Raw genomic sequence first — 27,996 nt, 5'->3', positions numbered from 1 at the left:
CTGGTGGACTGAGTTTTCATATTGTACTGTGATAAAGGAACTCACATCCAAGTGGAACGTTTGGTGCATATTTCTAATACTGTAATAAGACATATTATAATATAAATCATAATGTCCATCCCTGGCTGAGTGCTACACTTCAACAAGGTATTGTGTCTATGGCAGTATGGCTACAGTGAATCTACACTCCGGAACTGTTATAAATGGTACAAAGTACAATATAAATATACAAAATACAAAGTAGCATGTGTAAGCAAAAGGCTGCTGCAGGTGCTTGAGGGTCGCTCAAGGAGAAGTCAAGGAAGGTCAATGTTTTGCCAGCTGTTACTACTGTGAATTAATAGCTTTTCTTGTCTATCTCCGCCCACTGTGACCTCCGCCCTCTGTGACCACCGCCCACTGGTTTGAGTTCTCCATGAATAACAACATGCAGAGCTACTAGCTACTAGAGAGGAAGAGGCGGAGCCAGAGGGTTTACTCACGTCAAAGTCTGTCCACGGGGAATACGGCGTTATTCACTGTGTTTCTATAGGTTTAACAAGCACATCGATAGATAGCTTGTCACCTGACTTCCCGCATTTGGGACAACAACTCATTATATACAGTATCTCTCCTACTACTGCATAGATTTAAACTAGGGGCGTTACCCGACCTCCCTTTCCCCAAGAGGAGCCAATCAAGACAAACCTTTTTTTCCACCTGACCATAGATAATGATAGATAAAGCACTGAGTATGCAAATCATTTAAGAACACCTGCTCTGTCCATGACATAGACTGACCAGGTGAATCCAGGTGAAAGATATGATCCCTTATTGATGTCACTTGTTAAATCCACTTCAATCAGTGTAGATGAAGGGGAGGAGACAGGTTAAAGAAGGATTTTTAAGCCTTGAGACAATTGAGACATGGATTGTGTATGTGTTCCATTCAGAGGGTGAATGGGAAAGACAACATATTTAAGTGCCTTTGAATGGGGTAGGGTATTAGGTGCCAGGCGCACCGGTTTGTGTCAAGAACTGCAACGCTGCTGGGTTTTTCATGCTCAACAGTTTCCCGTGTGTATCAAGAATGGTCCACCACCCAAAGGACATCCAGCCAACTGGACACAACTGTGGGAAGCATTTTAGTCCACATGGGCCAGCATCCCTGTGGAACCCTTTCAACACCTTGTAGAGTCCATGCCCCGACGAATTGAGGCTGTTCTGAGGGCCAACTCAACATGACGAAGGTGTTCCTAATGTTTGGTATACTCAGTGTATGCAGTAGTTATTAAGCAATAAGGCCCGAGGGGGTGTGGTATATGACCAATATACCACGGCTAAGGGCTGTTCTTATCATGATGCAATGCAGAGTGGCTGGATACAGCCATTAGCTGTGGTATATTTGCCATATACCACAAACCCCCGAGGTGCCTTATTGCTATTATAAACTGGTTACCAACGTAATTACAGCAGTAAAAATACATGTTTTGTCATACCCGGTCTGATTTACCACATCTTTCAGCCAATCAGCATTAAGGGTTCAAACCACCTAGTTTATAATTCCCATTATAGCATCTGTGTGTTTGGGGCAGCGCCATTGAGGCAATCTCCATTTTGAAGTAGTACATTGAGGGAGGGATCAGCCAATGAATTTGGAAGTCCCACCCAGTTGACTACATTAATATGGTGGAAGCCAAGAATGTCTATTATTTAGTCAAGTGACCGCTCTAACAATGGAAATACATGTCTTCAAAGATGGAAGGCAGGCGGGAGGAGGCGAGATCAGGTGGGACCATTCTAGCCAATGAGAGGGCAGATACACATGTGAACAGGCCATAGAGATCGACAGAGGACTCGTCTTTGTACCTGTGCCATTAAGATGTAAAGACGACGCTGCAGTAAAGCCTTTTCATGGGCTCCAGACCAATTCGGATATTTAGTCTGTTTTTTTTCTTCCCCCGCTGATCTTAACTTTTTATTTTACATAATGTCTCCGCCTTCATTTCCTATGACCGAAAACAGCTTCTGGACATCTGAACAGTGATCACTAACCTACAATGTGGATGACAGTTTTCTACTTCAACGAGTTGGCAGCTCTGGACGTTCTGCTTCCTCCGGACCAGGCCCTAATTCCCCCAGGAACTCGGAAAAGGAAGTGACGGCGCAAGAAGAGGCAGAAGAGTCGGCATCCTGACGAGACTACGTTGGCGTGAAAATAAACCGCCTATACACTCCATTCTATTGGCGAACGTACAGTCACTGAAGAACAAGCTGGACGAGTTCCGTTAGAGACTATCCTATCAACGTGACCTGAACAGCTGTAATATTGTGTGATTTTCTGAGTCGTGGCTGAACAAGGACATGGATAATATACATCTAGCTGGTTTTTCCATACATCGTCAAGACCGGATGGCAGCCTCGGGTAAAGATGAGGGGGGGGAGTCTCTTTATTAGCTGGTGCGTGAACTCTAATGTTAAGGAAGTCTTGAGTTGTTTTGCTTGTGTGAGTTAGAATACCTCATGATAAGCTGCAGACCATACTATTTACCAAGAAAGTTTGCTTCTATATTTTTTCGTAGATATCTATTTACCACCACAAACCGATGCTGGCACTAAGATTGTATTCAATGAGCTGTATAGGACCAAAAGCAAACAACAAAATGCACATCCAGAGGCGGCACTTCTCGTTCATCGTGATTTTAATGCAGGGAAACTGAAATATGTTTTACCTCATTTCTACCAGCATTTCACTTGTGCAACTAACTCTAGATAACCTTTACTCCACACACAGAAATGCATACAAGGCTCTCCCCTGCCCTCCCTTTGGCAAATCTGATCATAACGCCTGATTCCTCCTGATTCCTGTTTCCAAGCAAAAACTAAAACAGGAAGTACCAGCGATGCGTTCAATACTGAAGTGGTGGAATAAAGTGGATGCTAAGCTACAGGACAGTTTCGCTAGCACAGACTGGAATATGTTCTGGGATTCATCTGATAACATTGAGGAGTTTACCACATCAGTCACAGGCTTCATTAATAAGTGCATTGATGACGTCATCCCCACAGTGTACCGTACGAACATATCCCAACCAGAAGCCATGGATTACAGGCAACATCCACACTGAGCCAAAGGCTAGAGCTGCCGCTTTCAAGGAACGGAAATCCTGCTACGACCTCCGATGAGTCATCAAACAGGCAAAGTCTCAATATAGGACTAAAATCGGATCACGCTATGTCGGCTATTATGCTCGTCTGATTTGGGAGGGCTTGCAAACTATCACGGATTACAAAGGGAAACCCAGCCGCGAGCTGCCCAGTTATGCAAGCCTACCAGACAAGCTAAATGCCTTCTATGCTCGCTTTTAGGCAAGCAACACTGAACCATGCATAAGAGCACCACCTGTTCCGGACGACTGTGTGATCTCGCTCTCTGTAACCGATGTGAGTAAGACCTTCAAGGCCGTGAGGCCAGACAGATTACCAGGATGCATATTCAGAGCATGTGCTGACCAGCTGGCAAGTGACTTCACTGACATTTTCAACCTCTCCCTGACCCAGTCTGTAATATCTACATGTTTCCAACACACCACCATAGTCCCTGTGCCCAAGAACGTCAAGGTAACCTGTCTAAATGACTATCTCCCTGTAGCACTTACATCTGTAGCCATGAAATGCCTTCAAAGGCTGGTCATGGCTCACATCAACACCATCATCCCAGACACCCTGGACCCAATCCAATTCGCATACCGCCCCAACAGATCCATAGATGACACAATCTCTATCACACTCCACACTGCACTCTCCCACCTGGACAAGAGGAACACCTATGTGAGAATGATGTTCATTGACAACAGCTCAGCGTTCAACACCATAGTGCCCTCCAAGCTCATCACTAAGCTCAGGACCTGGGACTGAACACCTCCTTCTGCAACTGGATACAGGACTTCCTGATGGGCCGCCCGCAGGTGGTGATGGTAGGCAACAACACATCCGCCACGCTGAGCCTCAACATGAGGCCCCTCAGGGGTGCGTGCTTAGTCCCCTCCTGTATTCCCTGTTCACCCATGGCCACGTACGACTCCAACACCATCATTAAGTTTGCTGACAACACAACAGTGTTGTGATCAACGACAACGATGAGACAGCCTATAGGGAGGAGGAAAGTGACCTGGCAGTGTTGTGCCAGGACAACAACCTCTCCCTCAACATCAGCAAGACAAAGGAGCTGATTGTAGACTGCAGAAAACAGATGGCTGAGCATGCCTCTATTCACATCGACGGAGCTGTAGTGGAGTGGGTCGAGAGCTTCAAGTTCCTCTGTGTCCATGTCACTAAGGAATTAATCTGGTCCACACACACACCAAGACAGTCGTGAAGAGGTCACGACAACGCCTCTTCCCCCTCAGGAGGCTGAAAAGATCTAGCATCGGCCCTTAGATCTTCAAAAAGCTCTACAGCGGCACCATTGAGAGCATCTTGACTGGCTGCATGCATCACCGCTTGATATGACAACTGCTTGGCATCCGGCCTCAAGTCGCACCAGAGGGTAGTGAGAACGGCCCAGTAGATCACTGGGGCAGAGCTCCCTGCCATCCAGGACCTCTATACCAGGCGGTGTCAGAGGAAGGCCCTAAAAATTGTCAAAGACTCCAGCCACCCAAGTCATAGACTGTTTTCTCTAATACCTCATGGCAAGCGGTACCGATGCACCAAGTCTGGAACCAACAGGACCCTGAACAGCTTCTACCCCCCAAGCCATAAGACTGATAAATAGTTAACCTATAGCTACCTGGACTATCCGCATTTAACCTTTTTGCAACTCTTTTGACTCATCACATACGCTGCTGCTATTGTTTATTATCTATCCTGTTGCCAAGTCAATTTACCCCTACCTACGTATACATATCTTGCTCAATTACCTCGTACCCCTGCACATCGACTTGGTACTGGTAACCCGTGTATATAACCAAGTTATCATTGACTGGGTACTGGTAACCCGTGTATATAGCCAAGTTATCATTGACTCTGTACTGGTTCCCCGTGTATATAACCAAGTTATCATTGACTGGGTACTGGTAACCCGTGTATATAACCAAGTTATCATTGACTGGGTACTGGTAACCCGTGTATATAGCCAAGTTATCATTGACTGGGTACTGGTAACCCGTGTATATTGCCAAGTTATCATTGACTGGGTACTGGTAACCCGTGTATATTGCCAAGTTATCATTGACTGGGTACTGGTAACCCGTGTATATAACCAAGTTATCATTGACTGGGTACTGGTAACCCGTGTATATAGCCAAGTTATCATTGACTCTGTACTGGTTCCCCGTGTATATAACCAAGTTATCATTGACTGGGTACTGGTAACCCGTGTATATAACCAAGTTATCATTGACTGGGTACTGGTAACCCGTGTATATAGCCAAGTTATCATTGACTGGGTACTGGTAACCCGTGTATATAGCCAAGTTATCATTGACTGGGTACTGGTAACCCGTGTATATAGCCAAGTTATCATTGACTGGGTACTGGTAACCCGTGTATATAACCAAGTTATCATTGACTGGGTACTGGTAACCCGTGTATATAACCAAGTTATCATTGACTGGGTACTGGTAACCCGTGTATATAACCAAGTTATCGTTACTCATTGTATATTTATTCCTCATGTTATTATTTTTCTATTATTTTTCTCTCTGCATTGTTTGGAAGGGCCCATAAGGAAGCATTTCATTGTTAGTCTACACCTGTTGTTTACGAAATATGTGACAAATCAAATTTAATTTGATTATAGAATCTATGACAGCTTGGGCAGCACCATGAGGCTATCTCCATTTTAAAGTAGTCAATTAAATTTTTCTTCATTGGCTGATTGCTCCCAACTCATAGGAACCCCCACCCAGTTGACTACTTTAAGTGGTGGAAGCCCTCAATGGCAATGTCCATGCTAAAACGGGTTATATCCATGATGAGTCCTCTATCTGAGTCCTCTATCTATCTCTGGAAAACAGGCACAACTCCGATATAAAGTATTTTTTTCAAAGTTAGGCTTATTTTCGTGGACAGATTTTGGGCGGAGTAAAACCTCTTGCTTCGCATCTTCCCCTCTGCCACTGCCCATGCTAAAATAGATTTTTGGCCACTACAGGCCTCTATCATTCTCTATGCACCTGACCAATCAGAATCGAGCCGACGACAACATTGAATTTCGCTTTTAGCCAACTGGGACGGGAAATCCGAGTGACGCAACAAGCTGTCAGCTGTTCTTGTTTTGCTTCGTTTTTTTCCCTTCTTTCTCCAGAGTGTCTGATCTCTTCTGTAATAAATAAGAACATTTATGGAACTCAGATTTGGATTCTAAAAACACCGGAAATAAGGAGTTCAAAACACTCAGGCCTATGATTAGATCGGTTTATTGTTAAAAAGGCGATCGAGATTTCTTCTCAGCTGGATCCTCAATCCGACGCTATCGTGCCAAGAGGCAAAGCCGATCCCAGGCCTCCGATCCAGGGCGGAGGGAGGGAAAGAGGTCGCTGGGAATCGGGATGGAGACGGGAGAGGGAGCAGACGGTCCTAGCGGACCGGGTGAACCAGGAGCCGGGCCGGGGACAGAGCTGACGGGGCTTGGCTGCGCCTCTTTCAACCAAGACTCCACGTAAGCGCCTCCGAACCCGCTGCCTGTTGGGTTGGTTGCCTACAACAGAATGCTCTCTCAGCAAATGTCCTTGTCATTTCCTGTAAAATAAGCTATAGATAAATACACCTTTCAGTATGATATCATGGTGATGCAATCGAAAACATATTTCCCTTTCATTGTGAGGTCCTAAAATCCTAGTTCAACAGCCCATAGATGTTATAGAATTCTACATAGCGGCTACAGAATTCGCATGTGACGATCAGAGAGGGCAGTTCACAGTTCTCTGAACAAAACACACTAATTATGCTTAAACCCGAAACCACCGGATTTGTTGTAAAAAGGGACGGTTGGCAACAGTGGACGGAACCGTTCTGGCGGCAGAACAACAGGACTTCAAAAGCACTCCTGTTATACACACTAATGCCTATAGAAATCTATTGATCCCTTTCTTAATGACTTCATTTTAAAGTGGGGTATAGGACGGAAACAACACAGAGAGAGAGAGAGAGAGAGAGAGAGAGAGAGAGAGAGAGAGAGAGAGAGAGAGAGAGAGAGAGAGAGAGAGAGAGAGAGACTATTGAATAGAGAGAGTTCCTTTGACTAATGTTAGCACTAACTGAGAATGCTTGAATCGCCAAACTCAACGACTTTTCATGAACAGATATGTATCCCAAATGGCATCCTGTTCTCTGCACTAGTTTTGACCAGGGCCTATAGAGCACTACTGTATGTAGGGAATAGGGTGCTATTTGGGACAGTGAATAACTTTCAGATCGCCTGCTCACCTGATATGAGGCTGACTGGCAAATTTTCACCTGTCCATAGCTTCTGTCATAGACTAGGTACTAGGTAACACACACACACACACGCACACACGTCCATAGATTCTGTCTTAGTTAGGTACCTGGTTAAACACCTTGAGCAGGACAGTGTTTACTTGATAAAGGAATGCAGAACAGAGTAGACCTGCTGTCCTGTGTTGTTGGGTTTGGATCTGAACATATAACAGAGTAGACCTGCTGTCCTGTGTTGTTGGGTTTGGATCTGAACATATAACAGAGTAGACCTGCTGTCCTGTGTTGTTGGGTTTGGATCTGAACATATAACAGAGTAGACCTGTTGTCCTGTGTTGTTGGGTTTGGATCTGAACATATAACAGAGTAGACCTGTTGTCCTGTGTTGTTGGGTTTGGATCTGAACATATAACAGAGTAGACCTGTTGTCCTGTGTTGTTGGGTTTGGATCTGAACATATAACAGAGTAGACCTGCTGTCCTGTGTTGTTGGGTTTGGATCTGAACATATAACAGAGTAGACCTGCTGTCCTGTGTTGTTGGGTTTGGATCTGAACATACAATTACTTCAACAACACACAGTTCACTTCATTTTTCCGGTGAAACTTTAGGCTACGTTTTCTTTCAAGATGCGATGGGTAATATATTATGGTGTTGATTGTGAGAAAATAAAAATGTAAAGTTTGATGTCTCTGCGATGTCTTTCCAATGTTCAAACACTCTCCAAACGACATATTCCCAATGCATTTTGATACGTCGGCCAAAGCTGTGTGTTTTTGCCAGAGGCCTATGTAATACATAGCCCACATTGGGGATCTTATTCACCAGAGATCTCACAATAAAAACAGCATTCAAAACAAAAACAAAGAAAGTTCAGGATAAAGATGAACAAATAGTCAGGAAGTCAGCGTGCCGTGAAGACTGAGAGCTTACTGTGGAATCTGTTTGTTTGTGGTCAAAAGAAAAATGGCAAACACTTTGTCTTTCTTTCAGCGATGATGATTGCAGGTTTGTTCCTGTTTCAGAGCATGACCAGACATGTACAGCAGACAGCCCCATCCAGGGGAACAGAGTAGTGACTTTCAGAACATGTCCAATGGAAGAACTCAGTGAACATTATAAACACTCCTTTATAAACACTTCAATGGCACCCTATTCCCTATATAGTGCACTAACCTATGGGCCCTGGTCAAAAGTAGTGCACTATTTAGGGTGCCAATTGGGACGTGCCCCTAAACACACCCTAGCTAGATGACTGTCCTCCCTGCTAGATGACTGTCCTCCCTGCTAGATGACTGTCCTCCCTGCCAGATGACTGTCCTCCCTGCCAGATGACTGTCCTCCCTGCTAGATGACTGTCCTCCCTGCTCGATGACTGTCCTCCCTGCTAGATGACTGTCCTCCCTGCTAGATGACTGTCCTCCCTGCTAGATGACTGTCCTCCCTGCTAGATGACTGTCCTCCCTGCTAGATGACTGTCCTCCCTGCTCGATGACTGTCCTCCCTGCTAGATGACTGTCCTCCCTGCCAGATGACTGTCCTCCCTGCCAGATGACTGTCCTCCCTGCCAGATGACTGTCCTCCCTGCTAGATGACTGTCCTCCCTGCTCAGTCATCTTAATGATGTAACTGTGCTGAAGGAGGACCTAACCAAAATGAGTCCATTCTTCTTCTATTGGACAGCAGTACAAGTAGTAGTGCATCTCAGTCAAGATTTACATACTAGCCTCCTTTTATTTTTACCAGTTCACTGAGTTCACTCAACTCAATGGTTTACTCAATACTCAATGGTTTACTCAATACTCAATACTCAATGGTTTACTCAATACTCAATGGTTTACTCAATACTCAATGGTTTACTCAGTACTCAATACTCAATGGTTTACTCAATACTCAATGGTTTACTCAATACTCAATGGTTTACTCAATGGTTTACTCAATGAACAAACAAAAGTGTTTCACGTCACAGAATCCCTGGGTCAGAACCATAGACATCATATAATGTCATTCCTTGGATAGAACCGTGAACATTCTCTCAGAACAGACATTCTCAGTGGTGCAACAGCATTCACTGATCTCAGGACTGTACGTGTGCTGTTTGTGTGGTGTCTGTAACCATAGGAACACTTAACCAAGGTACAGATAGATGTGTGTTAGACCTGTGTTTCTATCAGATAGGATGTGTGTGTTAGACCTGTGTTTCTATCAGATAGGATGTGTGTGTTAGACCTGTGTTTCTATCAGATAGGATGTGTGTGTGTTAGACCTGTGTTTCTATCAGATAGGATGTGTGTGTTAGACCTGTGTTACTCAGTTTCCTGTGTTTGTGTGGGCAGTTATATCAGTTCTCTCAGAAAGGTTGCATCAGTTTGGAGAGAGAGAGAGAGAGAGACTTACTTACTTTGTATTTGGACTGGCTATGCAAAATGATTACTGACAAGTTCAATTACATCAGTACTCCATAGGCAATATCATGTTTAACTGGAAATGATATTTCACTCATGTAGTTTGGGGAAGTTCCCTCCTGTCCAGAATGGACGGAGAACACAGCACATGAGGAAAGAGTCACACTTGCAACTTTCAAATTCTCTGTTTTTGTCCCTTTTATCAAAAGTCCTTGCAGCAAACTTGAAAACAAAGTAAATGTTTCTTGTTCTGGAATCCCCAAGATAAACAGTGAATCCCCAAGATAAACAGTGAATCCCCATGATAAACAGTGAATCCCCAAGATAAACAGTGAATCCCCAAGATAAACAGTGAATCCCCATGATAAACAGTGAATCCCCAAGATAAACAGTGAATCCCCAAGATAAACAGTGAATCCCCAAGATAAACAGTGAATCCCCATGATAAACAGTGAATCCCCATGATAAACAGTGAATCCCCAAGATAAACAGTGAATCCCCAAGATAAACAGTGAATCCCCAAGATAAACAGTGAATCCCCATGATAAACAGTGAATCCCCAAGATAAACAGTGAATCCCCATGATAAACAGTGAATCCCCAAGATAAACAGTGAATCCCCAAGATAAACAGTGAATCCCCAAGATAAACAGTGAATCCCCATGATAAACAGTGAATCCCCAAGATAAACAGTGAATCCCCAAGATAAACAGTGAATCCCCAAGATAAACAGTGAATCCCCAAGATAAACAGTGAATCCCCAAGATAAACAGTGAATCCCCAAGATAAACAGTGAATCCCCAAGATAAACAGTGAATCCCCAAGATAAACAGTGAATCCCCAAGATAAACAGTGAATCCCCAAGATAAACAGTGAATCCCCATGATAAACAGTGAATCCCCATGATAAACAGTGAATCCCCAAGATAAACAGTGAATCCCCAAGATAAACAGCCTATAAAAGCATTGAGAGCAGTCTGGTGTGCATGAGATGAGTCACACTTCATTGGCATGTTTTTACTGTAACAAATTCAATGTGTTTTTTTAATTATCTACTTCTGTAGGTGTGTGTGTGTGTGTGTGTGTGTGTGTGTGTGTGTGTGTGTGTGTGTGTGTGTGTGTGTGTGTGTGTGTGTGTGTGTGTGTGTGTGTGTGTGTGTGTGTGTGTGTGTGTGTGTGTGTGTGTGTACACTCTGTATTCTTAAATATTCTGGTGTGCATGAAGAAACTAGTCACACATAAGTCACTTTGACTTGTAATATTCTATATGTGTTTATCAACCTCTTCTCAACCGTGTGTGTGTGTGTGTGTGTGTGTGTGTGTGTGTGTTTTGTGTGTGTGTGTGTGTGTGTTGTGTGTTCCCAGGTCATTGTCAGTGGGAACCAAGACGGGCTATAAGCTGTTCTCTGTGACCTCAGTGGACAAACTGGACTGCATCTACGAGAGCGGTTAGTATAGCCCTGTCCCAAACACACCCCAAGCCCATTCCCTTAGACCCCGTCTCAAACACACCCCTAGCCCGTCCCAAACACACCCCAAGCCCATTCCCTTAGACCCCGTCCCAAATACACCCCTAGCCTGTCCCAAACACACCCCTAGACCCTTCCCTTAGACCCCGTCCCAAACAACCCCCTAGACCCTTCCCCTAGACCGTGTCCCAAACAAACCCCTAGACCCTTCCCCTAGAAGCCGTCACAAACAACCCCCTAGACCCTTCCCCTAGACCCCGTCCCAAACAAACCTCTTCCCCTAGACCCCATCCAAAACAAACCCCTAAACCCTTCCCCTAGACCCCGTCCCAAACACACCCCTTACCTTAGACCCCGTCCCAAACACACCCCTAGACCCTTCCCCTAGAATAGACTTAGTTCCAACACCTCTGCGTCTCTGATAGGCTGCCTGTACTCCTCTGCCTCTCTCTGATAGGCTGCCTGTACTCTATGACTCCAATACCAGAGCTTTATAATGGGATGTGATATTATCTCCCTTCAAGACTCTGACTCATACATGACTCTGCTCTGCCAAGCTGTAGCATTGTTCAGCCCATACAGAGGATCTCATTCTAGTTGTGTTGTCTAGCCTCTCTCTGGGCATTAGTGTCAGTTACAGGGAAATCACTTGGCAGTCCTCTTCCTGTGATGGGTAATTCTCTGTTAGTCTACTTCCTTGTTGTGAATCACTGGCTGTGTTCCAAATACATAGAGCCCTATGGCTACTAGTCAAAAGTAAATAGGCAATAGGGTGTAATTTGGGTTGCAGACACTGTGTGTAGACTGATAAATGGTTGACAGACAATAGTAGATGGATAACTTCACTAGCCACCAGTCTCTGGTAATTTAATGCTCAGTTCATTATTACTGGCAGACAGACACAGTGGTGTGGAGATAGAAACCAACCATGGCAGGACACTAATACCAGGCTACCTCAGCCCCCCAGGACACTAATACCAGGCTACCTCAGCCCCCCAGGACACTAATACCAGGCTACCTCAGCCCCCCAGGACACTAATACCAGGCTACCTCAGCCCCCACCAGGACACTAATACCAGGCTACCTCAGCCCCCCCAGGACACTAATACCAGGCTACCTCAGCCCCCCAGGACACTAATACCAGGCTACCTCAGCCCCCCAGGACACTAATACCAGGCTACCTCAGCCCCCCAGGACACTAATACCAGGCTACCTCAGCCCCCACCAGGACACTAATACCAGGCTACCTCAGCCCCCCAGGACACTAATACCAGGCTACCTCAGCCCCCCAGGACACTAATACCAGGCTACCTCAGCCCCCCAGGACACTAATACCAGGCTACCTTAGCCCCCCAGGACACTAATACCAGGCTACCTCAGCCCCCACCAGGACACTAATACCAGGCTACCTCAGCCCCCCAGGACACTAATACCAGGCTACCTCAGCCCCCACCAGGACACTAATACCAGGCTACCTCAGCCCCCCAGGACACTAATACCAGGCTACCTCAGCCCCCCAGGACACTAATACCAGGCTACCTCAGCCCCCCAGGACACTAATACCAGGCTACCTCAGCCCCCACCAGGACACTAATACCAGGCTACCTCAGCCCCCCCAGGACACTAATACCAGGCTACCTCAGCCCCACCAGGACACTAATACCAGGCTACCTCAGCCCCCCCAGGACACTAATACCAGGCTACCTCAGCCCCCACCAGGACACTAATACCAGGCTACCTCAGCCCCCCAGGACACTAATACCAGGCTACCTCAGCCCCCCAGGACACTAATACCAGGCTACCTCAGCCCCCCAGGACACTAATACCAGGCTACCTCAGCCCCCACCAGGACACTAATACCAGGCTACCTCAGCCCCCCCAGGACACTAATACCAGGCTACCTCAGCCCCCACCAGGACACTAATACCAGGCTACCTCAGCCCCCCCAGGACACTAATACCAGGCTACCTCAGCCCCCACCAGGACACTAATACCAGGCTACCTCAGCCCCCCAGGACACTAATACCAGGCTACCTCAGCCCCCCAGGACACTAATACCAGGCTACCTCAGCCCCCACCAGGACACTAATACCAGGCTACCTCAGCCCCCACCAGGACACTAATACCAGGCTACCTCAGCCCCCCCAGGACACTAATACCAGGCTACCTCAGCCCCCACCAGGACACTAATACCAGGCTACCTCAGCCCCCCCAGGACACTAATACCAGGCTACCTCAGCCCCCACCAGGACACTAATACCAGGCTACCTCAGCCCCCACCAGGACACTAATACCAGGCTACCTCAGCCCCCCCAGGACACTAATACCAGGCTACCTCAGCCCCCCAGGACACTAATACCAGGCTACCCCAGCCCCCACCAGGACACTAATACCAGGCTACCTCAGCCCCCCAGGACACTAATACCAGGCTACCTCAGCCCCCACCAGGACACTAATACCAGGCTACCTCAGCCCCCCCAGGACACTAATACCAGGCTACCTCAGCCCCCACCAGGACACTAATACCAGGCTACCTCAGCCCCCCCAGGACACTAATACCAGAATACCTCAGCCCCCACCAGGACACTAATACCAGGCTACCTCAGCCCCCCAGGACACTAATACCAGGCTACCTCAGCCCCCCAAGACACTAATACCAGGCTACCTCAGCCCCCACCACGACACTAATACCAGGCTACCTCAGCCCCCCAAGACACTAATACCAGGCTACCTCAGCCCCCCCCAGGACACTAATACCTGGCTACCTCAGCCCCCACCAGGACACTAATACCAGGCTAGCCCCCCCAGGACACTAATACCAGGCTACCTCAGCCCCCACCAAGACACTAATACCAGGCTACCTCAGCCCCCCAAGACACTAATACCAGGCTACCTCAGCCCCCACCAAGACACTAATACCAGGCTACCTCAGCCCCCCAAGACACTAATACCAGGCTACCTCAGCCCCCCCAGGACACTAATACCAGGCTACCTCAGCCCCCACCAGGACACTAATACCAGGCTAGCCCCCCCCAGGACACTAATACCAGGCTAGCCCCCCCAGGACACTAATACCAGGCTACCTCAGCCCCCCCCAGGACACTAATACCAGGCTACCTCAGCCCCCCCCAGGACACTAATACCAGGCTACCTCAGCCCCCCAGGACACTAATACCAGGCTACCTCAGCCCCCCAGGACACTAATACCAGGCTACGTCAGCCCCCACCAGGACACTAATACCAGGCTACCTCAGTCCCCCAGGACACTAATACCAGGCTATCTCAGCCCCCCCCCAGGACACTAATACCAGGCTACCTCAGCCCCCACCAGGACACTAATACCAGGCTAGCCCCCCCAGGACACTAATACCAGGCTACCTCAGCCCCCCCCAGGACACTAATACCAGGCTGACTCAGCCCCCACCAAGACACTAATACCAGGCTACCTCAGCCCCCCAAGACACTAATACCAGGCTACCTCAGCCCCCACCAAGACACTAATACCAGGCTACCTCAGCCCCCCAAGACACTAATACCAGGCTACCTCAGCCCCCCCCAGGACACTAATACCAGGCTGACTCAGCCCCCACCAAGACACTAATACCAGGCTACCTCAGCCCCCCAAGACACTAATACCAGGCTACCTCAGCCCCCACCAAGACACTAATACCATGCTACCTCAGCCCCCCAAGACACTAATACCAGGCTACCTCAGCCCCCCCCAGGACACTAATACCAGGCTACCTCAGCCCCCACCAGGACACTAATACCAGGCTAGCCCCCCCAGGACACTAATACCAGGCTACCTCAGCCCCCACCAAGACACTAATACCAGGCTACCTCAGCCCCCCAAGACACTAATACCAGGCTACCTCAGCCCCCACCAAGACACTAATACCAGGCTACCTCAGCCCCCCAAGACACTAATACCAGGCTACCTCAGCCCCCCCCAGGACACTAATACCAGGCTACCTCAGCCCCCACCAGGACACTAATACCAGGCTAGCCCCCCCAGGACACTAATACCAGGCTAGCCCCCCCAGGACACTAATACCAGGCTACCTCAGCCCCCCCCAGGACACTAATACCAGGCTACCTCAGCCCCCCCCAGGACACTAATACCAGGCTACCTCAGCCCCACAGGACACTAATACCAGGCTACCTCAGCCCCCCAGGACACTAATACCAGGCTACCTCAGCCCCCACCAGGACACTAATACCAGGCTAGCCCCCCCAGGACACTAATACCAGGCTACCTCAGCCCCCCCCAGGACACTAATACCAGGCTACCTCAGCCCCCACCAAGACACTAATACCAGGCTACCTCAGCCCCCCAAGACACTAATACCAGGCTACCTCAGCCCCCACCAAGACACTAATACCAGGCTACCTCAGCCCCCCAAGACACTAATACCAGGCTACCTCAGCCCCCCCCAGGACACTAATACCAGGCTACCTCAGCCCCCACCAGGACACTAATACCAGGCTAGCCCCCCCAGGACACTAATACCAGGCTACCTCAGCCCCCCAAGACACTAATACCAGGCTACCTCAGCCCCCACCAAGACACTAATACCAGGCTACCTCAGCCCCCCAAGACACTAATACCAGGCTACCTCAGCCCCCCCCAGGACACTAATACCAGGCTACCTCAGCCCCCACCAGGACACTAATACCAGGCTAGCCCCCCCAGGACACTAATACCAGGCTAGCCCCCCCAGGACACTAATACCAGGCTACCTCAGCCCCCCCCAGGACACTAATACCAGGCTACCTCAGCCCCCCCCAGGACACTAATACCAGGCTACCTCAGCCCCCCAGGACACTAATACCAGGCTACCTCAGCCCCCCAGGACACTAATACCAGGCTACCTCAGCCCCCACCAGGACACTAATACCAGGCTAGCCCCCCCAGGACACTAATACCAGGCTACCTCAGCCCCCCCCAGGACACTAATACCAGGCTACCTCAGCCCCCCAGGACACTAATACCAGGCTACCTCAGCCCCCCAGGACACATGCCCATACCATGCTTACCCCTGTGTTCCCCTGCTCTCCCCCATCAGAGACCCCAGATGTGTACATCGTTGAGCGGTTGTTCTCCAGCAGTCTGGTGGTGGTGGTCAGTCTCTCCATACCCAGACGGATGAACGTCTACCACTTCAAGAAGGGAACGGAGATCTGCAATTACAGCTACAGTAACAACATCCTCTCTGTCAGGCTCAACAGACAGGTAACAGAACTACAGTAACATCCTCTCTGTCAGACTCAACAGACAGGTAACAGAACTACAGTAACAACATCCTCTCTGTCAGACTCAACAGACAGGTAACAGAACTACAGTAACATCCTCTCTGTCAGGCTCAACAGACAGGTAACAGAACTACAGTAACATCCTCTCTGTCAGGCTCAACAGACAGGTAACAGAACTACAGTAACATCCTCTCTGTCAGACTCAACAGACAGGTAACAGAACTACAGTAACAACATCCTCTCTGTCAGACTCAACAGACAGGTAACAGAACTACAGTAACATCCTCTCTGTCAGGCTCAACAGACAGGTAACAGAACTACAGTAACATCCTCTCTGTCAGACTCAACAGACAGGTAACAGAACTACAGTAACATCCTCTCTGTCAGACTCAACAGACAGGTAACAGAACTACAGTAACATCCTCTCTGTCAGACTCAACAGACAGGTAACAGAACTACAGTAACATCCTCTCTGTCAGACTCAACAGACAGGTAACAGAACTACAGTAACAACATCCTCTCTGTCAGGCTCAACAGACAGGTAACAGAACTACAGTAACATCCTCTCTGTCAGACTCAACAGACAGGTACAGTACACACAGGGGATGGATATAGATTGGACACATACATGGATACATGGATACATGGACACATGGACATACACATGGACAGTTGAACACACACTCTCAGCCACAGGCAGGCAGACAGACAGACAGACAGACAGACAGACAGACAGACAGACAGACAGATGTATTTGGAACAGTGAAGGTGTCTTACACTTCCCAGAGATGTAATATAATATCCATTGAACCAACTGTCAACTCAAGTTCCTGTTGAAACGTTGTTGTTCAGTTAGAGACATACATATAGAGATGTTGTTGTTCAGTAAGAGACATACATATAGAGACCATGTAGAGATGTTGTTGTTCAGTTAGAGACATACATATAGAGATGTTGTTGTTCAGTAAGAGACATACATATAGAGACCATGTAGAGATGTTGTTGTTCAGTTAGAGACATACATATAGAGATGTTGTTGTTCAGTAAGAGACATACATATAGAGACCATGTAGAGATGTTGTTGTTCAGTAAGAGACATACATATAGAGACCATATAGAGATGTTGTTGTTCAGTTAGAGACATACATATAGAGACCATGTAGAGATGTTGTTCAGTTAGAGACATACATATAGAGACCATGTAGAGATGTTGTTGTTCAGTTAGAGACATACATATAGAGACCATGTAGAGATGTTGTTGTTCAGTAAGAGACATACATATAGAGACCATGTAGAGATGTTGTTGTTCAGTTAGAGACATACATATAGAGATGTTGTTGTTCAGTAAGAGACATACATATAGAGACCATGTAGAGATGTTGTTGTTCAGTAAGAGACATACATATAGAGACCATATAGAGATGTTGTTGTTCAGTTAGAGACATACATATAGAGACCATGTAGAGATGTTGTTGCAGTTAGAGACATACATATAGAGACCATGTAGAGATGTTGTTGTTCAGTTAGAGACATACATATAGAGACCATGTAGAGATGTTGTTGTTCAGTAAGAGACATACATATAGAGACCATGTAGAGATGTTGTTGTTCAGTAAGAGACATACATATAGAGACCTGTGGTGTTGTTGCAGTAAGAGACATACATATAGAGACCATGTAGAGATGTTGTTCAGTTAGAGACATACATATAGAGACCATGTAGAGATGTTGTTGTTCAGTAAGAGACATACATATAGACACCATGTAGAGATGTTGTTCAGTTAGAGACATACATATAGAGACCATGTAGAGATGTTGTTCAGTTAGAGACATACATATAGAGACCATGTAGAGATGTTGTTGTTCAGTTAGAGACATACATATAGAGACCATGTAGAGATGTTGTTGTTCAGTAAGAGACATACATATAGAGACCATGTAGAGATGTTGTTGTTCAGTTAGAGACATACATATAGAGATGTTGTTGTTCAGTAAGAGACATACATATAGAGACCATGTAGAGATGTTGTTGTTCAGTAAGAGACATACATATAGAGACCATATAGAGATGTTGTTGTTCAGTTAGAGACATACATATACAGACCATGTAGAGATGTTGTTCAGTTAGAGACATACATATAGAGACCATGTAGAGATGTTGTTGTTCAGTTAGAGACATACATATAGAGACCATGTAGAGATGTTGTTGTTCAGTAAGAGACATACATATAGAGACCATGTAGAGATGTTGTTGTTCAGTAAGAGACATACATATAGAGATGTTGTTGTTCAGTAAGAGACATACATATAGAGACCATGTAGAGATGTTGTTCAGTTAGAGACATACATATAGAGACCATGTAGAGATGTTGTTGTTCAGTAAGAGACATACATATAGACACCATGTAGAGATGTTGTTGTTCAGTTAGAGACATACATATAGAGACCATGTAGAGATGTTGTTCAGTTAGAGACATACATATAGAGACCATGTAGAGATGTTGTTGTTCAGTAAGAGACATACATATAGAGACCATGTAGAGATGTTGTTGTTCAGTTAGAGACATACATATAGAGACCATGTAGAGATGTTGTTGTTCAGTAAGAGACATACATATAGAGACCATGTAGAGATGTTGTTGTTCAGTTAGAGACATACATATAGAGATGTTGTTGTTCAGTAAGAGACATACATATAGAGACCATGTAGAGATGTTGTTGTTCAGTAAGAGACATACATATAGAGACCATGTAGAGATGTTGTTGTTCAGTAAGAGACATACATATAGAGACCATGTAGAGATGTTGTTGTTCAGTAAGAGACATACATATAGAGACCATGTAGAGATGTTGTTGTTCAGTAAGAGACATACATATAGAGACCATGTAGAGATGTTGTTGTTCAGTTAGAGACATACATATAGAGACCATGTAGAGATGTTGTTGTTCAGTAAGAGACATACATATAGAGACCATGTAGAGATGTTGTTGTTCAGTTAGAGACATACATATAGAGACCATGTAGAGATGTTGTTGTTCAGTTAGAGACATACATATAGAGATGTTGTTGTTCAGTAAGAGACATACATATAGAGACCATGTAGAGATGTTGTTGTTCAGTAAGAGACATACATATAGAGACCATGTAGAGATGTTGTTCAGTTAGAGACATACATATAGAGACCATGTAGAGATGTTGTTCAGTTAGAGACATACATATAGAGACCATGTAGAGATGTTGTTCAGTTAGAGACATACATATAGAGACCATGTAGAGATGTTGTTGTTCAGTTAGAGACATACATATAGAGACCATGTAGAGATGTTGTTGTTCAGTAAGAGACATACATATAGAGACCATGTAGAGATGTTGTTCAGTTAGAGACATACATATAGAGATGTTGTTGTTCAGTTAGAGACATACATATAGAGACCATGTAGAGATGTTGTTGTTCAGTTAGAGACATACATATAGAGACCATGTAGAGATGTTGTTCAGTTAGAGACATACATATAGAGACCATGTAGAGATGTTGTTGTTCAGTAAGAGACATACATATAGAGACCATGTAGAGATGTTGTTGTTCAGTAAGAGACATACATATAGAGACCATGTAGAGATGTTGTTGTTCAGTTAGAGACATACATATAGAGACATACATATAGAGATGTTGTTGTTCAGTTAGAGACATACATATAGAGATGTTGTTGTTCAGTTAGAGACATACATATAGAGACCATGTAGAGATGTTGTTGTTCAGTTAGAGACATACATATAGAGACCATGTAGAGATGTTGTTCAGTTAGAGACATACATATAGAGACCATGTAGAGATGTTGTTGTTCAGTAAGAGACATACATATAGAGACCATGTAGAGATGTTGTTGTTCAGTTAGAGACATACATATAGAGACCATGTAGAGATGTTGTTGTTCAGTAAGAGACATACATATAGAGACCATGTAGAGATGTTGTTGTTCAGTAAGAGACATACATATAGAGACCATGTAGAGATGTTGTTGTTCAGTTAGAGACATACATATAGAGACCATGTAGAGATGTTGTTCAGTTAGAGACATACATATAGAGACCATGTAGAGATGTTGTTCAGTTAGAGACATACATATAGAGACCATGTAGAGATGTTGTTGTTCAGTTAGAGACATACATATAGAGACCATGTAGAGATGTTGTTGTTCAGTAAGAGACATACATATAGAGACCATGTAGAGATGTTGTTGTTCAGTTAGAGACATACATATAGAGACCATGTAGAGATGTTGTTGTTCAGTTAGAGACATACATATAGAGACCATGTAGAGATGTTGTTGTTCAGTAAGAGACATACATATAGAGACCATGTAGAGATGTTGTTCAGTTAGAGACATACATATAGAGACCATGTAGAGATGTTGTTGTTCAGTAAGAGACATACATATAGAGACCATGTAGAGATGTTGTTGTTCAGTAAGAGACATACATATAGAGACCATGTAGAGATGTTGTTGTTCAGTAAGAGACATACATATAGAGACCATGTAGAGATGTTGTTGTTCAGTAAGAGACATACATATAGAGACCATGTAGAGATGTTGTTGCAGTTAGAGACATACATATAGAGACCATGTAGAGATGTTGTTGTTCAGTTAGAGACATACATATAGAGACCATGTAGAGATGTGTTGTTCAGTTAGAGACATACATATAGAGACCATGTAGAGATGTTGTTGTTCAGTAAGAGACATACATATAGAGACCATGTAGAGATGTTGTTCAGTTAGAGACATACATATAGAGACCATGTAGAGATGTTGTTCAGTTAGAGACATACATATAGAGACCATGTAGAGATGTTGTTCAGTTAGAGACATACATATAGAGACCATGTAGAGATGTTGTTGTTCAGTTAGAGACATACATATAGAGACCATGTAGAGATGTTGTTGTTCAGTAAGAGACATACATATAGAGACCATGTAGAGATGTTGTTGCAGTTAGAGACATACATATAGAGACCATGTAGAGATGTTGTTGTTCAGTTAGAGACATACATATAGAGACCATGTAGAGATGTTGTTGTTCAGTTAGAGACATACATATAGAGACCATGTAGAGATGTTGTTCAGTAAGAGACATACATATAGAGACCATGTAGAGATGTTGTTGTTCAGTAAGAGACATACATATAGAGACCATGTAGAGATGTTGTTGTTCAGTTAGAGACATACATATAGAGACACATATAGAGATGTTGTTGTTCAGTTAGAGACATACATATAGAGACCATGTAGAGATGTTGTTGTTCAGTTAGAGACATACATATAGAGACCATGTAGAGATGTTGTTCAGTTAGAGACATACATATAGAGACCATGTAGAGATGTTGTTGTTCAGTAAGAGACATACATATAGAGACCATGTAGAGATGTTGTTGTTCAGTAAGAGACATACATATAGAGACCATGTAGAGATGTTGTTGTTCAGTAAGAGACATACATATAGAGACCATGTAGAGATGTTGTTGTTCAGTTAGAGACATACATATAGAGACCATGTAGAGATGTTGTTGTTCAGTAAGAGACATACATATAGAGACCATGTAGAGATGTTGTTGTTCAGTAAGAGACATACATATAGAGACCATGTAGAGATGTTGTTGTTCAGTAAGAGACATACATATAGAGACCATGTAGAGATGTTGTTGTTCAGTAAGAGACATACATATAGAGACCATGTAGAGATGTTGTTGTTCAGTTAGAGACATACATATAGAGACCATGTAGAGATGTTGTTGTTCAGTAAGAGACATACATATAGAGATGTTGTTCAGTTAGAGACATACATATAGAGACCATGTAGAGATGTTGTTGTTCAGTTAGAGACATACATATAGAGATGTTGTTGTTCAGTTAGAGACATACATATAGAGATGTTGTTGTTCAGTAAGAGACATACATATAGAGACCATGTAGAGATGTGTTGTTCAGTTAGAGACATACATATAGAGACCATGTAGAGATGTTGTTGTTCAGTAAGAGACATACATATAGAGACCATGTAGAGATGTTGTTGTTCAGTTAGAGACATACATATAGAGACCATGTAGAGATGTTGTTGTTCAGTTAGAGACATACATATAGAGACCATGTAGAGATGTTGTTGTTCAGTAAGAGACATACATATAGAGACCATGTAGAGATGTTGTTGTTCAGTTAGAGACATACATATAGAGACCATGTAGAGATGTTGTTGTTCAGTTAGAGACATACATATAGAGACCATGTAGAGATGTTGTTGTTCAGTAAGAGACATACATATAGAGACCATGTAGAGATGTTGTTGTTCAGTTAGAGACATACATATAGAGACCATGTAGAGATGTTGTTGTTCAGTAAGAGACATACATATAGAGACCATGTAGAGATGTTGTTGTTCAGTAAGAGACATACATATAGAGACCATGTAGAGATGTTGTTGTTCAGTTAGAGACATACATATAGAGACCATGTAGAGATGTTGTTGTTCAGTAAGAGACATACATATAGAGACCATGTAGAGATGTTGTTGTTCAGTAAGAGACATACATATAGAGACCATGTAGAGATGTTGTTGTTCAGTTAGAGACATACATATAGAGACCATGTAGAGATGTTGTTGTTCAGTAAGAGACATACATATAGAGATGTTGTTGTTCAGTAAGAGACATACATATAGAGACCATGTAGAGATGTTGTTGTTCAGTTAGAGACATACATATAGAGACCATGTAGAGATGTTGTTGTTCAGTAAGAGACATACATATAGAGACCATGTAGAGATGTTGTTGTTCAGTAAGAGACATACATATAGAGACCATGTAGAGATGTTGTTGTTCAGTTAGAGACATACATATAGAGACCATGTAGAGATGTTGTTGTTCAGTTAGAGACATACATATAGAGACCATGTAGAGATGTTGTTGTTCAGTTAGAGACATACATATAGAGACCATGTAGAGATGTTGTTGTTCAGTAAGAGACATACATATAGAGACCATGTAGAGATGTTGTTCAGTAAGAGACATACATATAGAGACCATGTAGAGATGTTGTTGTTCAGTAAGAGACATACATATAGAGACCATGTAGAGATGTTGTTGTTCAGTAAGAGACATACATATAGAGACCATGTAGAGATGTTGTTCAGTTAGAGACATACATATAGAGACCATGTAGAGATGTTGTTGTTCAGTTAGAGACATACATATAGAGACCATGTAGAGATGTTGTTGTTCAGTAAGAGACATACATATAGAGACCATGTAGAGATGTTGTTCAGTAAGAGACATACATATAGAGACCATGTAGAGATGTTGTTGTTCAGTTAGAGACATACATATAGAGACCATGTAGAGATGTTGTTGTTCAGTTAGAGACATACATATAGAGACCATGTAGAGATGTTGTTGTTCAGTAAGAGACATACATATAGAGACCATGTAGAGATGTTGTTGTTCAGTTAGAGACATACATATAGAGACCATGTAGAGATGTTGTTGTTCAGTTAGAGACATACATATAGAGACCATGTAGAGATGTTGTTGTTCAGTAAGAGACATACATATAGAGACCATGTAGAGATGTTGTTGTTCAGTAAGAGACATACATATAGAGACCATGTAGAGATGTTGTTGTTCAGTTAGAGACATACATATAGAGACCATGTAGAGATGTTGTTGTTCAGTAAGAGACATACATATAGAGACCATGTAGAGATGTTGTTGTTCAGTAAGAGACATACATATAGAGACCATGTAGAGATGTTGTTGTTCAGTTAGAGACATACATATAGAGACCATGTAGAGATGTTGTTCAGTTAGAGACATACATATAGAGACCATGTAGAGATGTTGTTCAGTTAGAGACATACATATAGAGACCATGTAGAGATGTTGTTGTTCAGTTAGAGACATACATATAGAGACCATGTAGAGATGTTGTTGTTCAGTAAGAGACATACATATAGAGACCATGTAGAGATGTTGTTGTTCAGTTAGAGACATACATATAGAGACCATGTAGAGATGTTGTTGTTCAGTTAGAGACATACATATAGAGACCATGTAGAGATGTTGTTGTTCAGTAAGAGACATACATATAGAGACCATGTAGAGATGTTGTTCAGTTAGAGACATACATATAGAGACCATGTAGAGATGTTGTTGTTCAGTAAGAGACATACATATAGAGACCATGTAGAGATGTTGTTGTTCAGTAAGAGACATACATATAGAGACCATGTAGAGATGTTGTTGTTCAGTAAGAGACATACATATAGAGACCATGTAGAGATGTTGTTGTTCAGTAAGAGACATACATATAGAGACCATGTAGAGATGTTGTTCAGTTAGAGACATACATATAGAGACCATGTAGAGATGTTGTTCAGTTAGAGACATACATATAGAGACCATGTAGAGATGTTGTTCAGTTAGAGACATACATATAGAGACCATGTAGAGATGTTGTTGTTCAGTAAGAGACATACATATAGAGACCATGTAGAGATGTTGTTGTTCAGTTAAGAGACATACATATAGAGACCATGTAGAGATGTTGTTGTTCAGTTAGAGACATACATATAGAGACCATGTAGAGATGTTGTTGTTCAGTTAGAGACATACATATAGAGACCATGTAGAGATGTTGTTGTTCAGTAAGAGACATACATATAGAGACCATGTAGAGATGTTGTTGTTCAGTAAGAGACATACATATAGAGACCATGTAGAGATGTTGTTGTTCAGTTAGAGACATACATATAGAGACCATGTAGAGATGTTGTTGTTCAGTTAGAGACATACATATAGAGACCATGTAGAGATGTTGTTGTTCAGTAAGAGACATACATATAGAGACCATGTAGAGATGTTGTTGTTCAGTAAGAGACATACATATAGAGACCATGTAGAGATGTTGTTGTTCAGTAAGAGACATACATATAGAGACCATGTAGAGATGTTGTTGTTCAGTTAGAGACATACATATAGAGACCATGTAGAGATGTTGTTGTTCAGTTAGAGACATACATATAGAGACCATGTAGAGATGTTGTTGTTCAGTTAGAGACATACATATAGAGACCATGTAGAGATGTTGTTCAGTTAGAGACATACATATAGAGACCATGTAGAGATGTTGTTGTTCAGTAAGAGACATACATATAGAGACCATGTAGAGATGTTGTTGTTCAGTAAGAGACATACATATAGAGACCATGTAGAGATGTTGTTGTTCAGTAAGAGACATACATATAGAGACCATGTAGAGATGTTGTTGTTCAGTAAGAGACATACATATAGAGACCATGTAGAGATGTTGTTGTTCAGTAAGAGACATACATATAGAGACCATGTAGAGATGTTGTTGTTCAGTAAGAGACATACATATAGAGACCATGTAGAGATGTTGTTGTTCAGTTAGAGACATACATATAGAGACCATGTAGAGATGTTGTTGTTCAGTAAGAGACATACATATAGAGACCATGTAGAGATGTTGTTGTTCAGTTAGAGACATACATATAGAGACCATGTAGAGATGTTGTTGTTCAGTTAGAGACATACATATAGAGACCATGTAGAGATGTTGTTGTTCAGTAAGAGACATACATATAGAGACCATGTAGAGATGTTGTTCAGTTAGAGACATACATATAGAGACCATGTAGAGATGTTGTTGTTCAGTAAGAGACATACATATAGAGACCATGTAGAGATGTTGTTGTTCAGTTAGAGACATACATATAGAGACCATGTAGAGATGTTGTTGTTCAGTTAGAGACATACATATAGAGACCATGTAGAGATGTTGTTGTTCAGTAAGAGACATACATATAGAGACCATGTAGAGATGTTGTTGTTCAGTAAGAGACATACATATAGAGACCATGTAGAGATGTTGTTGTTCAGTAAGAGACATACATATAGAGACCATGTAGAGATGTTGTTGTTCAGTAAGAGACATACATATAGAGACCATGTAGAGATGTTGTTGTTCAGTATAGAGACATACATATAGAGACCATGTAGAGATGTTGTTGTTCAGTTAGAGACATACATATAGAGACCATGTAGAGATGTTGTTGTTCAGTTAGAGACATACATATAGAGACCATTAGAGATGTTGTTGTTCAGTTAGAGACATACATATAGAGACCATGTAGAGATGTTGTTGTTCAGTAAGAGACATACATATAGAGACATACATATAGAGATGTTGTTGTTCAGTAAGAGACATACATATAGAGACCATGTAGAGATGTTGTTGTTCAGTAAGAGACATACATATAGAGACCATGTAGAGATGTTGTTGTTCAGTAAGAGACATACATATAGAGACCATGTAGAGATGTTGTTGTTCAGTTAGAGACATACATATAGAGACCATGTAGAGATGTTGTTGTTCAGTAAGAGACATACATATAGAGACCATGTAGAGATGTTGTTGTTCAGTAAGAGACATACATATAGAGACCATGTAGAGATGTTGTTGTTCAGTTAGAGACATACATATAGAGACCATGTAGAGATGTTGTTGTTCAGTTAGAGACATACATATAGAGACCATGTAGAGATGTTGTTGTTCAGTTAGAGACATACATATAGAGACCATGTAGAGATTTGTTGTTCAGTAAGAGACATACATATAGAGACCATGTAGAGATGTTGTTGTTCAGTAAGAGACATACATATAGAGACCATGTAGAGATGTTGTTGTTCAGTTAGAGACATACATATAGAGACCATGTAGAGATGTTGTTGTTCAGTTAGAGACATACATATAGAGACCATGTAGAGATGTTGTTGTTCAGTAAGAGACATACATATAGAGACCATGTAGAGATGTTGTTGTTCAGTTAGAGACATACATATAGAGACCATGTAGAGATGTTGTTGTTCAGTAAGAGACATACATATAGAGACCATGTAGAGATGTTGTTGTTCAGTTAGAGACATACATATAGAGACATACATATAGAGATGTTGTTGTTCAGTTAGAGACATACATATAGAGACCATGTAGAGATGTTGTTGTCAGCAGCTATTGATTTTGAACACTTTATTAGGACATGTTGCCACAGGATAACCTGCCAGGAAATGATCAGCGCAATTCACATACTAACAGTCACCTCTCTCTCCCCCTCTCCCTCTCCCTCTCCCTGTCCCTGTCCCCCCCCTCCCCTTCCCCCTCTCCCTCTCCCTCCCCCTCTCCCTCTCTCTCTCCCTCCCCTCCCCTCTCCCTCTCTCCCTCTCCCTCTCCCTCTCCCTCCCCTCTCCCTCTCCCTCTCCCTCCCTCTCTCCCTCCCCCTGTAGAGGCTGGTGGTGTGTTTGGAGGAGTCAGTGTACATCCACAACATCAAAGACATGAAGCTGCTGAAGACCCTTCTCAACACGCCCTCCAACCCCTCAGGT

At 43.5% G+C, this 27,996-nt stretch overlaps 1 protein-coding gene across 6 annotated transcripts in view; it reads left to right on the top strand.

Annotated features, from left to right (window-relative positions):
* The first annotated feature begins 6,218 nt into the window (after positions 1-6,218).
* The window catches only part of LOC106606228 (WD repeat domain phosphoinositide-interacting protein 1), a 51,688-nt gene continuing 29,910 nt past the window's right edge, over positions 6,219-27,996 (top strand). For all 6 annotated transcript variants that reach the window (XR_014392576.1, XR_014392575.1, XR_014392574.1 and 3 more), the window contains exons 1-4: positions 6,219-6,643; positions 11,187-11,269; positions 16,357-16,523; positions 27,898-27,994. Coding sequence is in view for 1 of the 6 variants with exons in the window: in XM_082976269.1 (XP_082832395.1) it covers positions 6,534-6,643; positions 11,187-11,269; positions 16,357-16,523; positions 27,898-27,994 (457 nt within the window). In the remaining 5 variants the exon portion in view is untranslated. The remainder of the gene's footprint in view (positions 6,644-11,186; positions 11,270-16,356; positions 16,524-27,897; positions 27,995-27,996) is intronic.

The sequence above is a fragment of the Salmo salar genome, chromosome 06 (assembly GCF_965601325.2).
Source record: "Salmo salar chromosome 06, fSalSal1, whole genome shotgun sequence".
NCBI lineage: Eukaryota > Metazoa > Chordata > Actinopteri > Salmoniformes > Salmonidae > Salmo > Salmo salar.
The sequence above is the reverse complement of the archived record's forward strand: the minus strand, read 5'-3'. Positions and strand labels throughout refer to the sequence as shown.